General features: G+C 39.3%; 1 protein-coding gene across 2 annotated transcripts in view; it reads left to right on the forward strand.

Moving 5' to 3' along the window:
• The window catches only part of ERG (ETS transcription factor ERG), a 137,649-nt gene that overhangs the window by 23,703 nt on the left and 99,500 nt on the right, over nt 1-14,446 (forward strand). For both annotated transcript variants that reach the window (XM_088539345.1, XM_088539347.1), the window contains exon 2: nt 13,948-14,035. In XM_088539345.1, coding sequence (XP_088395471.1) covers nt 13,997-14,035 — 39 coding nt within the window. In that variant the 5' untranslated portion in view covers nt 13,948-13,996. The remainder of the gene's footprint in view (nt 1-13,947; nt 14,036-14,446) is intronic.

A 14,446-nucleotide genomic window follows, 5' to 3' on the forward strand; every position in this document is an offset into this window, starting at 1 on the left:
CGACATACATCAACTGCAAGTTCCAAAGACAGTGGAAGTAACAATGATGATTTGTTTCTTTTCATCCCAGCTGCATTTCAGAAAATAGGTTGCACAAGGATGAGTCAAACCTTGGGGTGAAAAGAATGATTTTTTTAAAAAAATTATATGGAAAAACCAAAATCATAGTTGTTTTAGATCCAGTATCTGATATTTATACACATCTGGCACATAAAAATGTGTAAGAAGTGTAGGTGTCTAGATTTAAAGACATATCTGGTATTGTTCAATTAACTTCTTTGATCTTCCTTTTTTTTTTTTCCTATTAAGAGTACATTCATTGAAACAAATGGGAGACTGATAAACTGATGTTTCAGAAACAATAAATCCAACTTTGCATGCTATCATGTCCAAAAAGTTCTTTAATTCAAAAATAAGTAGCTTTGTCTAATGGTTAATAGTTTTGGAGAACAGGAAATGACAAAAAGAATTTTAGTGAAACTTTTAGAGCTGCACCAAGATTTTGAACACATACTGAAACTGTGTTAATGCAATAACTGTGGCAGTGTCTTGGAGTTCAGATTTGGGCCCAACGGCCACATAGTTATTCTTTTTACATCTTTGTTGGGTGTAATAATGTAAAAGGGATTTTGATATGTAGTCCAAATGAGAAACCTGCAATGTATTTATGTCCATGCCATAAAGTAACATAGACACCATGCCACTAAGACACCACCAAGGTGGTGCAGGGAGCAGATGATAGATTCAGGTGCCCTTGCTAAGAACAGCATCTTCTCTCAGTGCAAAATGGGATGTCCTTATGTGCTCTAGCTGCTGGAGAGAAACTGATGCTGCAGCAAAACATTTGTGATGTCTTGTGGGGAGTTTGCATTGGCAGGGAGTAGAGAGGTTTTCTTGGCAAATGACCGTGCAAGTGGAGACAAAAGCTGGCCTACATTGTAAGGGCATGTCAACCAAAAAGCAGTTTAAGGGGTCACAATTCAACACCACAGCTGTTTTGGTAGGCCTGTCCCATGCAGGCTGGCTCTCCTGCGTTAGATCTCTGTGTGGGGCCTGGAGTTCACCGTATGGGAGACCCGAGGGCAAAGCTGAGTTTGGAGCCGCACTGGGTGCACCAACTCTGTCAGCAGCATTTCTGCAGCTGACACAAAAGCCGTATACTCGAACGGCTTTCAGTACTGTTGCATATTGTAGAAATCGGTTAAAATCAGCACAAAAGAGTCAGCAGGGTTTTGGAAAAAAAATATTGGGAAAGTTTGAGTGATTTTTGGATGAAACATTTGTCAGCTCTGGCTGAGCACAAGAATGGGGTGAGACTCTAAAATGAGGAAGATTTTAGACATAAACACAACAAAAAAGTGAGTAGTTCATAGATGTAAGTGGATCTGGAAAAATGTGGAGCAGAGTGATGAGGGCAGAGGAAAAAAAAAGAAAGGAAATTGTTCATTGCATTAAAAAAGTACTGACAGATCTTGTTTGAACTTAAGTAAAAGTGTCTGAAAAGCAAACACACATATAGAGATATGCAAAAAACTTTTCATAAACTTTGACTCTGTGGTCAGATTTTAGACCTCCATGGGTGCATGACCAACCTTCAATGTTTCTCTCAGTATTGACAGTGTAAACTGAATATGTCTTTCACGTCTGCTGCCAGCTATCATGCCTCCCTGTAGGCTCAAGTATAACTAACTACAGCCTCAACAGGTTTCTCAGCAGTGTGAAGTAGCCCGAGTACTTACTAAAGCATTTAGACTATTTTATGTTCTGCATGTGGCTTTCTCCATATGTTTCCATTTCCCTTTTAAAATTGTAAGGTGTTCAAATATTAGAAATATTGGAACTGTATAATTGCCTAAGCTACGTAGGCGGTTGTGTCATTTCCCCTAGGTCTGTATGACACTGTGATTGGCGGGAGCTTGTGAAGAGTCCAGTGTTTAGATAAAGTCCAGCACATACTATTTTTATAAGGAAGAAGATGTTATTCTGGCTTCCCCAGCTAAAGAGATAATCTCAATTATTTATTTCTCTGAAACTGTATCATGTTGGTCATTGCAGTTACTTTCAGGAATAAATTATTTTCTTCAGCAACATTTTCTGTTAGGAGTGGCTGCTTCCTTCCAGTTTCAGAAGTGATGAAACACATGCATGCCCATATAGTGGTTGGAGTCCAATTCAGCATGGCTGAAATCGGTGCTAGTTTTGTGATTTACTTTAACATAAATGGGATCGGGCCGTGTGCTAATTAAGTGCTTTTGTGAACCATCGTGATGGAAGGCACAGCAATAAATGTAATCCGATAATAAACTTTGGCCATATTTCTATAGAAATGCATATGACCATCTGTATGCCTTATGTCAATAAAAACAACTAATTACAGAAAAACTAAATATAAAGGACCCTGCTGCTTAAGAAAACCCTCCTGTATCCTATTCTCCAACTTCCTGTTACATCTACTGATAGTCTGGCCCATAGACCATGCTTGTTCCATCAAGTCTTGATTTTGAACTAAAGCTAAGCAAGAAGATAAATAAATGTATCCTCATCCTGACAGAGGCCTATTCGTGTATTTGTACATTGAAAGGAGTCCCATTTGCACTGGGGGAATTACTTCCAGTGTGCAGGTGTGGTTGCATCTTTGCCACACTGGAGTCTTCCAAAATTCTGCTGGAAAAACATACTGGGGTGAGCTAAACATGCCTTAACCTTTTAAACTCTACTATTCTCCAGCTCTACATAAAATGCATTGTAATTTTTAATATTTCTTTTTCATTTATCCAAATGCTAAGCGCCATAAACATGCAGTCAACTGGTTTTGCTCCATTCTGCATTCTGTGAAATAAGACTCAGTAAGCTAAATGTATGAATTTTGCACTCTGTTTTTAACTAGTATATGAGGTGAAATGCAAATATTTCCCTTGCATTATAAAGAAGTAAATATTTTAGGAGTTTTTGGTTGAGCTTATTGAGCTTCCTTCTTATGTGAAATTTATTTCTTCAAATTTCTAAATCAAACTTTCATCTTTGCTTAGTTCATATTCAATAATGTGTTTTTATGTTATGGCTTTACACTTACTTATTAGGAAATGCAGTTATATCCACAAAACATTATTTTTCTAAGGACTTAACATTGGACTTCACAATTTCAAAAGTGGCAGGTCCATGTTTCATCTAGCAAACTGCTCCAAAATCCAGATGCTGAAAAAATGAGCCTAAAATTATACATTCAGTCTGTCCAGGCTATTTATAGACATTCTTCAAATGCATTTGAAATAAAAAAAAAGAAAACAAAGGGGTGAAGGTCACAAATCAAAGCATTATTAAAGATGACTTGTATCCTTCCAAGGTATTTGCTTGCTGAGGCTATACTGTATTTAAATCTAACTTTATTAATAAAAATGTTAATGCATTATAAAAATAGAAACTGCAGTAGAATTACCAGTCTTTCTGATACGTACTTTTCAAGCACTTTTTGCAGTACAAGTCAACACTTTCTGAAACTTGCTTTCTTTCTTAAATATCCCATGTTTATACAGCTGTTTCAATTTTTTAACTTTCATTCATCTGAAATGGAAGTGCCACAAGTAAAAAGAGAAATTAAACCAATAGGAATAAGAGTTTTACGCCAAGGACACATAACAGGAGTGAAAAACAGTGACATCAAGAGGAAAATTGGCCTGAAGAACTTCAAAGCCTCTACTCAACTGTATGTTTTGTTCTCTAGGCAAGTGGTCATTTCCACTTCAAGTTGGCTTAATTTACTAGTGTCATAAAAAAAATCACCCTGTGTAATCATACTTTTTCTTTGTATGAATACTCTCGAGGAAACAAAACCAGTGTTGCCAGCAATATTTTTTTGTCTAATGTCCCCTGTGAAGTCCTGGTGCTGTGGGTGTCCGAGATTCTTAGGCTAAAGTTGCAAAAAAACAAAACAAGAACAGCCCCAAACAACAATAAAAACAAAACCCAGAAATCTTGCAGGTAATTGTGGAGAAGTACCCAGAATGCTCCATCCCCATCTCTAGCCTGTTTTTACTTAACCCTTCACTGCAACCAAGAATGCTGCTGCCTGCCGAGCCCTAATTTTACACAGTTTACAGAATCAGTTGCTTCCCGTTTTTGCCTAGAGTAGATGTCCATACATGTCTCTAAAAGGTGAATGCTTTTAAAAAGAAAGCTGTATTGGAAAAACCTGCTCAGATTCCTCAGTTGACTATTCAGTCACCTGTTCTTTCAATTTCACTGAGCATCCCTATCTCAGGGCTGTGTCAGACTTCTTAAATGTCGACCCATAGAACCATTTTTCACACTCCCTGGAACACCTTAGACCCATAAACTAATAAACGATTTGCATGTGCCCAGAGCTATTGCATATTCTCTGTTATAGGGGCTGACAGTATCTTTCAGTGAATGGATTTGCGATCTAGTTTACATTCATGTAGCCTGTTCTTGATTTAACTTTCTTCAAAAAAGTTCTGTTAAAAAATGTAGCCCAATTTAGGACTTGAGAGCTCTTTTCTCTCTCTCCAGGCCCCTTACTCCCCTAGGGGAATATGTCAAGAGAGGTGAGTTTACTGCTGTTGCATCTCATCCTGAAAGCCAGCTGAGCTGGTACCCAAAATACACAGTTGAGCAAATTCAGCTTAGAGAATGCCATGTGGAGGTGCCACAGCAGCAGAAATGCATTGGTAGATAGTGACTGAGGAATACAGACACAGGCTGAGCAAAGGCATCAGTCTCTTCCCACTGACAGTCTGAGACAGCTCCAAAGAGGACGTTCAGTGGAGCTATCTTGTGGCAAAATCCTCAGGGGACACAGCTGCCTGGCCTGTTTGCAGCACCCTGCACCAGCCTGAGTGAGTCCATATGCACAGGAGAACACAACAAAAACCTGCTTCTCTGTAAAACAATGACCTTCCTCATTAGAACAAAAAGCGTTCCCCCAGATAACCTAGAGGAAGAAAAAAATCCAGTGCAGATTACTCAAGTGTTCCTTGCATCCCCAAAGTGAGCGTTTGCATGCAACAAATTCTGTGCCAGTACATTCTGTTCCTAAGCAGTATATACATTTCTTGAATATGACAACCAAGGAAATTTATGGAAAGCAGAGAAAATTTTAACTGTTTTGTATTTCTTGCTCATATATGTCTAAGCTAAGTGGCTTACAGACTTTACACTTGACTCTTCTCATAAATCTAATTTTGAGTTCTTCAGATTTTAGATATTGCTTTCAAATGTAACAATTCAGAACTTTTCCAGTTTTGGCAGAACTTTGTGAATAAACTGCAGGAAATTGTGTACTTATCTAATGTACTCAGTATTTACTGAAAATGCAAGGTTTCTAGAGTACCTGATTATGCAAATTCCAGTCATTATTCAAGTAGATATTCAGAAAAAGGCTGCAAGATGTTCTCAATATTCTTCAGAACTTTTAAAAATCACTATGTATAAGCCATCAGTTTTTTTAATTACATACTTAAATATGCTTTAAAACATTAATACATCATATGAATGCTGCATGGGGCATATAACTGATTCTCGTCTAGCAGTTTCCATGGATGTATTTAAAGCAGATATCTCGTAAAAATCCAAGGAAAATTGAGGCATAGGTATCTGACAGCTAAGGAGCAGCTAGAACATCCAGTCTCGGATCTTGTCCATTACCTGTCTTGTCTATTCTCTGTCAGCTTTCCACAGCTACCACTAGGCAAGAACATTAAGGGACCATAACTGTGTGCAGAAATGTAAGCACTCGTTAATCCACAAATCTTTCCCAAATTACAACAAAAGATGCAAAAAATAATGCAAGAAGCATTAGGCAAGGAAGGCTTGAAGGAACTGGTAGCATGTACCATGAAAGGTTGCTATGTAATTCATAATTATTGAATCGGATCATTTCACTTTCCAAAATAGTCATTTGCTTTTACCTTTCAACAAGAGATATTGTTTTTACTTAGGTTGTGACTTTGACCTTGAAATAATTTCTCCTCATAACAGAGTTCAATTTGCATCATCAGTGCATGTATGTTTCCACAGGTGCAATTTGCAGTGAAGCATGGGCTAAAATGTTTGAAACAGCCTTGGACTTCAATAGTGGAATGAATGTAAATTAGAAACTAGTACTGGTCATCTCTCCTGATGTCATCCTGCTTTTATACAGCACTCTATTTTACTTTGGGAAGTCATATTTCTGTAGAGTACTAAGATCTATAATTATAATCTGCAGCTAGAAATTGCATGGTGGTTACTCTGTGGCTGCATGTCTTGTTCGTGTGGAGCTGCCTGGCCAACACCTTCACCTAACCATGGAGTTGAGCTGAGTTTGAATAGTTAAACACAGAAACCTGAAAGGACAGCTCTAGCATAAAACAGAAAGGCAACGGAGTGCACCAAGCAGGAATTTGATTTTAACCAGCCACTTTTCTGGTGAACCCTGTAGTTTTCTATTTGGAGAGCATAAAGTCTTGAATTCATTCTTTACTCTCCCTTTGGTATCCCATGCATGTGTGTAAGTATCCTGTAACAGGATAAGCATCAGGGACTAATCATTATCAAACACTCCTGCATGGTATTAAGACAGACGGTCAAAACCTTGAGCTATGGAAAGTGGTTGATGTAGTTAAATGTGTCAGACGTGACTCAAAAGTCTCCTTCCTTTCTGAAGATATTACTTCATTCATGCTAACCACATCTGTAAGTGGCCTGGCCTGAAGAGATAGTGTTTGGGGATTTCCAAACTCTTTTATACATAGTTGGGAGCTGCAGGAATAGCTACTCTGCATTCCACATTGATATATAATCCTCATTATAGCTTTGAATAAGAACATGGTAATTCGCCAGAAAAATAAATAAAACAAGTTATTGGTCAGAGGCGTACTATATAGGGAGTACTAATAAAAACAAATATTTTTGGCTGTATTCTAAAGTTCCTACTGTAAATGAGCTAATTTAGGGCTGTATCCTCCCCTGAGATCATGGGTTGAAACTTAAGATAAGCAGTAGCTTTTACACAGATATATTTGGGTGGTAGTATAGAAATGTGCCTTCTCCACAGACTCCACATTCAAAGGGCAAGAGAAGGGGAACATTTGTTGTCTTTTCCCTGGAGGTGAATTGACCCCTCCAAGGTGGGGAGGACTGTTCATCCATTAGGAGATTTTTAACTCCTTGTACTACAAGTTCATATTTTGGTTTGTATGTGCTTTATAAAATATATGCAAATCAAGTCTGCATCTAGAGCTTTAGGAAAAAAAATCTATCTTCTACCTACTGTGTTGATGAACTCCAGCAGAGACAGATTTAAAAGGTCTTCAGAAAGACACATTTTCTTCTGCTCACATTCAGTGAGGACCTGGAAAACTTAGTAGTGCGGAGTTAACTATGGACCTGGCTATCTGGGACTTCACAAGCAGGGGGAAAATGGCTTATAACTCAGTTACTGACTTGCTAAGAGAAATATTGAGGTTGTGGTTTCATGGTCAACTTAAACCAACCCAACCCCACAACCACTGCCAAGAATAGCGCCTCTCCCCACCTACCCACCGCTGCTGACCACATATTCCTCCTGCCTGCCTGGTGGTGATGGAGCTGGGACTCCACAAGCAGCTGCATGAGGGTGCGAAGGCAGCTCGAAGTGAGACTCATCAGATCTACTTTTCCTAATTTCTTAATGCAACAATCAATGCTACTTAGTATCATTTCTTTCTTGCAGATAAATGCATCAGGCAGTGCAAAATACGTGCAATGTGTTCAATCCTGTAAAGGCAGAATGACCAAAAAAATTTTAGTTGAGTGTGGAAAGTTATAGAAATGTTGACTGACACATCTTTTCCTATTTTGGCTTTCTTGTCCTTTAGTGTTATTTCATTTGTGCTATCCCTCTGCAATCACACAATCTTTTCTTGACAGCCTATATGCACTGGCTACATATGAATTGTCTCGAGGTCAGCATTTTTTAAATCTAGCAGGATCTTTCTGCAGGGTTTTGTTGTTGAGGTTGTTAGAATGTAAAAATTACAACAAAAGAGGCAAAAAAAAATAAACTAGAGTGGTTATACCAACCACAAACTAAATATAAAAAACTTTAAATCCATGTTGCACAGCTCTCCTCTGTTATAGCTTGGTGTCAATATTGGCCCTACATTGGTAGAGCTGTGTTTCACAGAGTCCACTTATCATATCCATCATTTACAACTGGTAAATTACAAACATTTCCGTGTTTTCAGTTCTTTCTTGAGTAGGTACTGCAAAGTTTTGCTCTTGTACCTTCAAGGAGTTGCCTTCATGGGTAGCGCACGTGAGATGTGGTGCTTTACACCTCTGGAGGGCTCCAGTCAGGTTCCTGACTAACTTCAGGGATGGGAAAGGAGCTGAACCCTGCTGCTGTGTTGTCTCTAGAGTACTTTCTTCTAGATCTGGAAGTATCAGAGAAGGAGGTCATAAACTTGCAGTAGCATCTAATACTAGTAAGAAAACTGTTTTGTTTGTTAGCTTGGCAGTTTCCAAATTGCACATTTGCTCCTTTTGCTCCTGAGTTTTGCAAATATGAACTGAGATAGCGTGAATGATTTTCTGGCCTGCTTCAGACAGTGGAAAAAGTCCAATTTATTTCAGTGGATGAGAATTTTACCTCTCGCTTCTTAGTGTTATTAAAGGACTCAACTCAGACTAAGACACAAATAAAGTGGCAGCTGCTTTAGCAGAGCGATTGCACTGGTCTTTGGAGCTCTGTGGATCTGCGGATTACTTCTGAAGTGTAGCAAGTCTAAACTTGGCTTAAATTTTGCTATGCAAGGGCTCCCACCTTATCTGGAACATTTTTGGTGTCTGCAAATCACAGAAGGCTAAAAACCATGTGTAGGGAATTCAGCTACCAAAGCCAGATAGCCTTAAGTTACAGCAGTAGTACAACATGAAAACCAAGCTTACAGTCCTTCTACCTTTTGGATATCACAATCCTCCTTATTTTTACACACTATCTATCTCACCTACTCCTAGGTAGGGCCCTGATCCCCGGAAGCAGGTTTTGTGAGCAGACCTCAAAAAACTACACAGAAATGAATAGAGTTCTGCATCTCAGAAATTCTCCAACAGCTGAAAAACATCAGATCTTATAAAATATGTGACAAGTACAGCCTGTATGATGGTGTGAGGGGATCTGAACATCTTACTGGCACTTACCCGGGATAGTCTGCATAACTGTTCATGGATTCACCTCCTGTGAGTAATAGTAAACATCCCCAAGTCATGCTGATACAAATTCTGTGCAATGCCACTCTGTATTATTCATCATACTGTGTGTGTGCGTGTGTGAATTTCCAGAGCTTGGTGCCATTCAAAGCTTTTCATAGAGTCTTCTAAGCTTTTCATACAGTCTCCTGTTCATGTACTTATAAAGTGCAAGATCTTATCGTTTCTCTCTTTAGATGCAGTGATAAAGGGCCCTTTCGAGACAGCAGCTGTCATCCAAGCAGAGATTTGGCACTTCTCTCTCCCATGCAGCCGGGGCTTGGGTAACCGTTTAATAGCGTCTTTGCATTCACCGAGCCAAGAATCTGGCCCAGGAATTCTGGCATGTTGTTTTTCATTGATTAAGCAGTCTTTTATTATCCGTTATTGTACACACACTCCAGCTGTATTTTGAATGTTATACGTTAGGCAGATAAGTATTTTGGGCCACACTAATCCCTCGTAGAAGAGCATTGTGGACCTTGTTTCTTTATTTGCTTCAGCCAAACTCTGCTCTGAGTGGGTGTAGCTTGGTCTGGAGTTTAGCCCAGAGTCTTTTTCTGTCAGTTTTGCTGACTGCCAGGTCATGCTCTCTCTCACAGAACTTTTATGCAGGGTGTAGGCCACATTGTGAAGAACCTGCTTTTATTTAGGTGAGTGCAGCATGCCAAATTATGGAAAATGAATCTGGGTTCCCATCTGCAAATAGGGAAGTGCATGGCAGGAGATGGGGTAACTTGGGTTCAAAAATGTGTGAGAGAGAGGGGCATGCTGCCCCCAATACAGAGGACACGTTCAGCCTCTCATTTTTTTAGCCATATACGTCTACATTAAAAAGTCTAATCCTTTTGATATAACTATAAAAAGAAAAAACAATGTAATCACATCTGGTGAACTCCAGAGCTGTATATAACTCTAGGACCCTTTGATGTATTTACATAACTCCAAAAATACTGGTTGCATGCACACATGCATGGAAAGACAATAGATTCTATAGTGTATCTTCTCCTCCCGCTTGGAGTACAGCAATCACACAAGCACATCTAGGTATGACTGATATCATACAGTGAAGTGATTTTATTTTTATTTTTTTTTCATTTGTCCTGAACATCAGAGTGCAATTTGTGCCTCATATCTCTTGTGTTTATTTCTTAAGTGATTTTACTATTATTCATTATTAATATTACTCATGTGTGATGCCTTGTGTGTATCAGGAGAATGGAAACCAGTACCATGGGCTACATTGTCTCCTGGATATTTAATGCTGTCCATAGCTGAGGCCTACTCTCTTTCCTTGGTGACATGGGCACAGCGTTGTGACTCTGGGGTACTCGCCTGGCAGCCTCTAGCCTGCTCTCCAGTGTCCTCTGTCCTGAGCTACTTGGGACAACCTCAGTACGTATTATGTTCCATACATGACCAAAATAGCAGTTCTTGTCATACAGCAGATGTACTTTGGTTATGGGACGAAAGTGTGTGTGCACTCTTGCTCCCTTAAAACAATATTGCTTCCCTCTCTCATGCAGCGGCCTGAGGAGCCTCCATCATATAACTTTCCCTGGCCGCATAGATGCCCAGGGCAGCTCTGTAGCTACTCCTGGTCTGGTGACTGGACACTCATGGCCAAACTGGTTGCATGACCCAGTAAGGTAGCACATTCACATAGTGGGAAAGGTTCCTGTTGTATGATCATCATGGACTCACATCTGACCACGTACCAGGAGGAACTGGAGGGTCTGGCCTCGGGGGCTGCCGAAAGAACAGTTGCCCTTTCTCTGCTCTGTGACGCAGTGTAAGGTGGGATGCTAAAGAGGCTTGTACCTTGAAACCAGAAGTAATGAAAGCTGTTGTTGACATAGGATTCCAGAAATTGTAAAAGGACCTTGGAGTCATGTAGACATTATTATATCTTTCCAGGGTTAAACCTTAATTCAGGAAAGTGCTTAGGCAAGTGCTTAACTTTTAGATTGCCTTACAATTTCCTTGTTTCGGTTTCCTGAAAAGAGATGTCTACCTAAACCAGGCTTCAGTGCCAGTTAGTGACTCTTAAATTAGAGACATGCTAGCCAAGGGATGCAGTGTAAAATCTACAGCCACGTGCAAGGCCTGTGACAGACTGTCAAGCACAAACATGGCCAGTATGAAATTTGGGGTGGGGGTAGGGAAGATTCTGGCAATAAATACCATCTGGTTCAGAAAGTTACTGCCAGATGTCTGGAAGCTTCCAATTCCAGCCAGTAAAGGTGGAGCTGAAGTAATTAGAATTACATTTATGTTTGAAAAAAGCAAGGAATACTATCACAGCTTTTTTAAGCAATGATTTGAGAAAGTAAAAATGCAAAGTTGTATCTTTTGCAGCATAGGACATGTCTCACTTTAGGATAGCTATAAATGGATATCCAGGTGAGAAACAAGAATACAGTGCCAAAAATGGAGTTTAAAGTAGAATTCCCCCTTTTAGGATCACTACTACCCAGCAGTACCAGGAAAATGTCAAATGGCCAGAACAGTTGCACATGCATCTTTCCAGCTCATATTGGATACCATTTGCTTGTCTTTGATTCCCATACCATGTGCTATATAGTTGGCAACTGGCTTGCAAATGTTCTCTATCATTTTCTCTTTTATAACGAATCCTTCTTAGGCAAAAGATGTGATATAATGAGCTTGGCATAGTTCAAACAACTTTTCCTAAAAGCCAGGCCCTTCCAATAGCTTGAAGCAAACATATTCTCTGAAGGGAAAGTCTATTTTCCACCCAAAAATGATGCAGGGCATTTATCGATTGGAGTCTTCACCTCTTAGCTTAACATGGGCATCCTATGCACAAAATCCTGCTTTTCTCAAATGAACACCCTGGGTGGTGAGAGTTAAGAAGAGCCAGAAAGCCTTACACTGTTGTCAGGCATTTCCAGCCCAGCTGCTGTCTGTGCAAGTTTGTGGTCTTGCATGGTCTTTGATTAGGCTACTAAAATATACAGGTAGGGAGGAGAGACCCACTGAATACTTGCATGCTAAGAAAAGAGAGTCCACTGTGGAGTCGTAGGAATAACTCAGACGGAGCGGAAGTCCCTTCTTTCCTTGACAGGTTTTGTGTTTGTTTATTCCTGAGGCTGAGTTCCCATTACGGTAACACTGTGATGGGAGTATGAAAGCTGTGAAAACATGATCCAACACCAGGTTGAAAGTATTTCTCTGCTTCGTTTAATTGAAATTTAGTAGTTTCCAGTTTCTGCGTATGATATTTTTAGAGCTTAAAGTATGAATGCTATAAATCCAATGAATAGTACTGCAGGCGTGGATTTGCTAGGGAAGGGAGAAGGGGGAACTGAAAGGCACTTCGGTGCTGTTAATGCTTCTGTATGACTTAAATCTGAATGATGTCGCTGTTGAAAGTTTACTTTTACCAAAACAAGGATCTATTGCCTTTGAGGATATTTAAGTTTTGTGGAAAGAAAAATCTTTACTTAAAACCGTGACATCAGTGTCTTATTTGATCATCCACAGATAGCTGAGGAAAGTGTATAAAAGGTCAATTTAAATGGGAATTTGACTTGTGATGGAATTTCTCTAATAGATCATAGAATTAAGTACTTAGTTTTCATTGATCTGAATGGGAATAAAGCTCTGTCCTTTAAGTAGTAGGGGGGAAATGTACTAAGATCTAAACTGTGATATCTTTAATTGCACCATGTGGTACCATAGTTTATAAAAGGCTTTCTTACATCATGAGGAGTACTTCTAGGGCAAACTGCAACTCAGTGTCAGTCTGTCTATCAACATTTTGCCTAAGTAAACAGATAAAAGCTATCTGCAACTTGATCTGCAAGTTTGTGTAGATGTGAGAATAGATAGTGAAAGAGAAAAAGCAATGCTGAGGAAAAGAAGTATTTTTCTGATAGTGCCTTGCCACTTTAAAAGATGAAAGAAGTTCAAGGTCATGGACAAAAGAAACCTCTTGCGTGAGAAATGGGAATTTCCAGACTTTCAGGGAGAATGGAAAAAAAAACAGATTACTTTAAATGACATTCACACTCCCACATTTTTCCATATGCTTTCTAGTTTTCTGACTATCGATCCCAACTTACTAGCACACAGCTGATGTTCTAGTCCCTGGGAAGTACTTTGTATCTTTATATTAGTTTAAGAATATATACATATAGTTATTTAGATTATTTTAATGGCCTCTCCCTGCACATGCAGACACCTGCACACCCCTACCCTCCACCCCTCTGAATTTTACTGACCTTGATAAGGGATCCCAGAGGATCTGTGCTCTGAAGTGCTCCTGACTGAGTGGCTGGGTCAGATTTGTAGCTATTGTGAATGGGCACAACTTCAGTGAAACAATTCTTATCTATATCAGTTCCAAATCTGTCCCAATCCTGCTGTATATTTCTAAACTGGGAAGAAGGGACTGTGGAAAACGCTGATGTCTCTGATGGATAATGAGTCCATGAAGTTCAGATCACCACCTGTAGTTCTTATTTCCAGAAAATCATCCTTTACAGACCGCTACGAAATTTCCATGGGAAATTCAGGGCCAACAGGATGAAATATACTCCATGGAAACAAAAATGTCTTAGAGCTTCAGCTGTGCTGCTTCTTGAGGATGTCTGGGGAAGGAAAGATGATTTTATGTCTATAAAAAGATAAGAGATTTCTATTGAAAATAGACTTTAAAAATATAAACATCTGACTTTTGTTTCTTTGGTTATGCAGCTGCCTTGGGGTCTGAGCTTCTGGTAAACACGTTGGCCTGTTAAAGGACATGATTCAGACTGTCCCAGATCCAGCAGCTCACATCAAGGTTAGTTTCCTGTTTACTGTGAGTCTTCAGATGTTTTGAGAGTGATAAAATTAAAGAGTGTGTATGCATATTGCAGGGTTGTTTTATGTCTATAAATTTTGCTGCTGTACAGCACTGGCTCTTTTAATCCTCGATATTTATATGTTATTGTTTGAGTCAGTCGTTCAGTCTTTGTGGTTGACACCTGTTCTGATGTGTTTAAAATACATGGATATTTTGAGGATAACCCTTTTTAGATTAGGAAACGTTTGGCTGTGCTTCAATATTTAGCATACTTAATAAATATGTCTCCCTGAAACATGCTGAATTCAGATATTCTCAGTTCTGCTCCTTGAAAGTTAGGAGCAAACACTGAATTTACTTCAGTAGAAGGAAAATGAGCTTAATGCAAAAAAAAAAAAAAAGGCAAAA

The sequence above is a fragment of the Tinamus guttatus genome, unplaced genomic scaffold (assembly GCF_059628265.1).
Source record: "Tinamus guttatus ecotype Peru unplaced genomic scaffold, ASM5962826v1 Tinamus_guttatus_pri_ptg001602l, whole genome shotgun sequence".
Lineage (NCBI taxonomy): Eukaryota > Metazoa > Chordata > Aves > Tinamiformes > Tinamidae > Tinamus > Tinamus guttatus.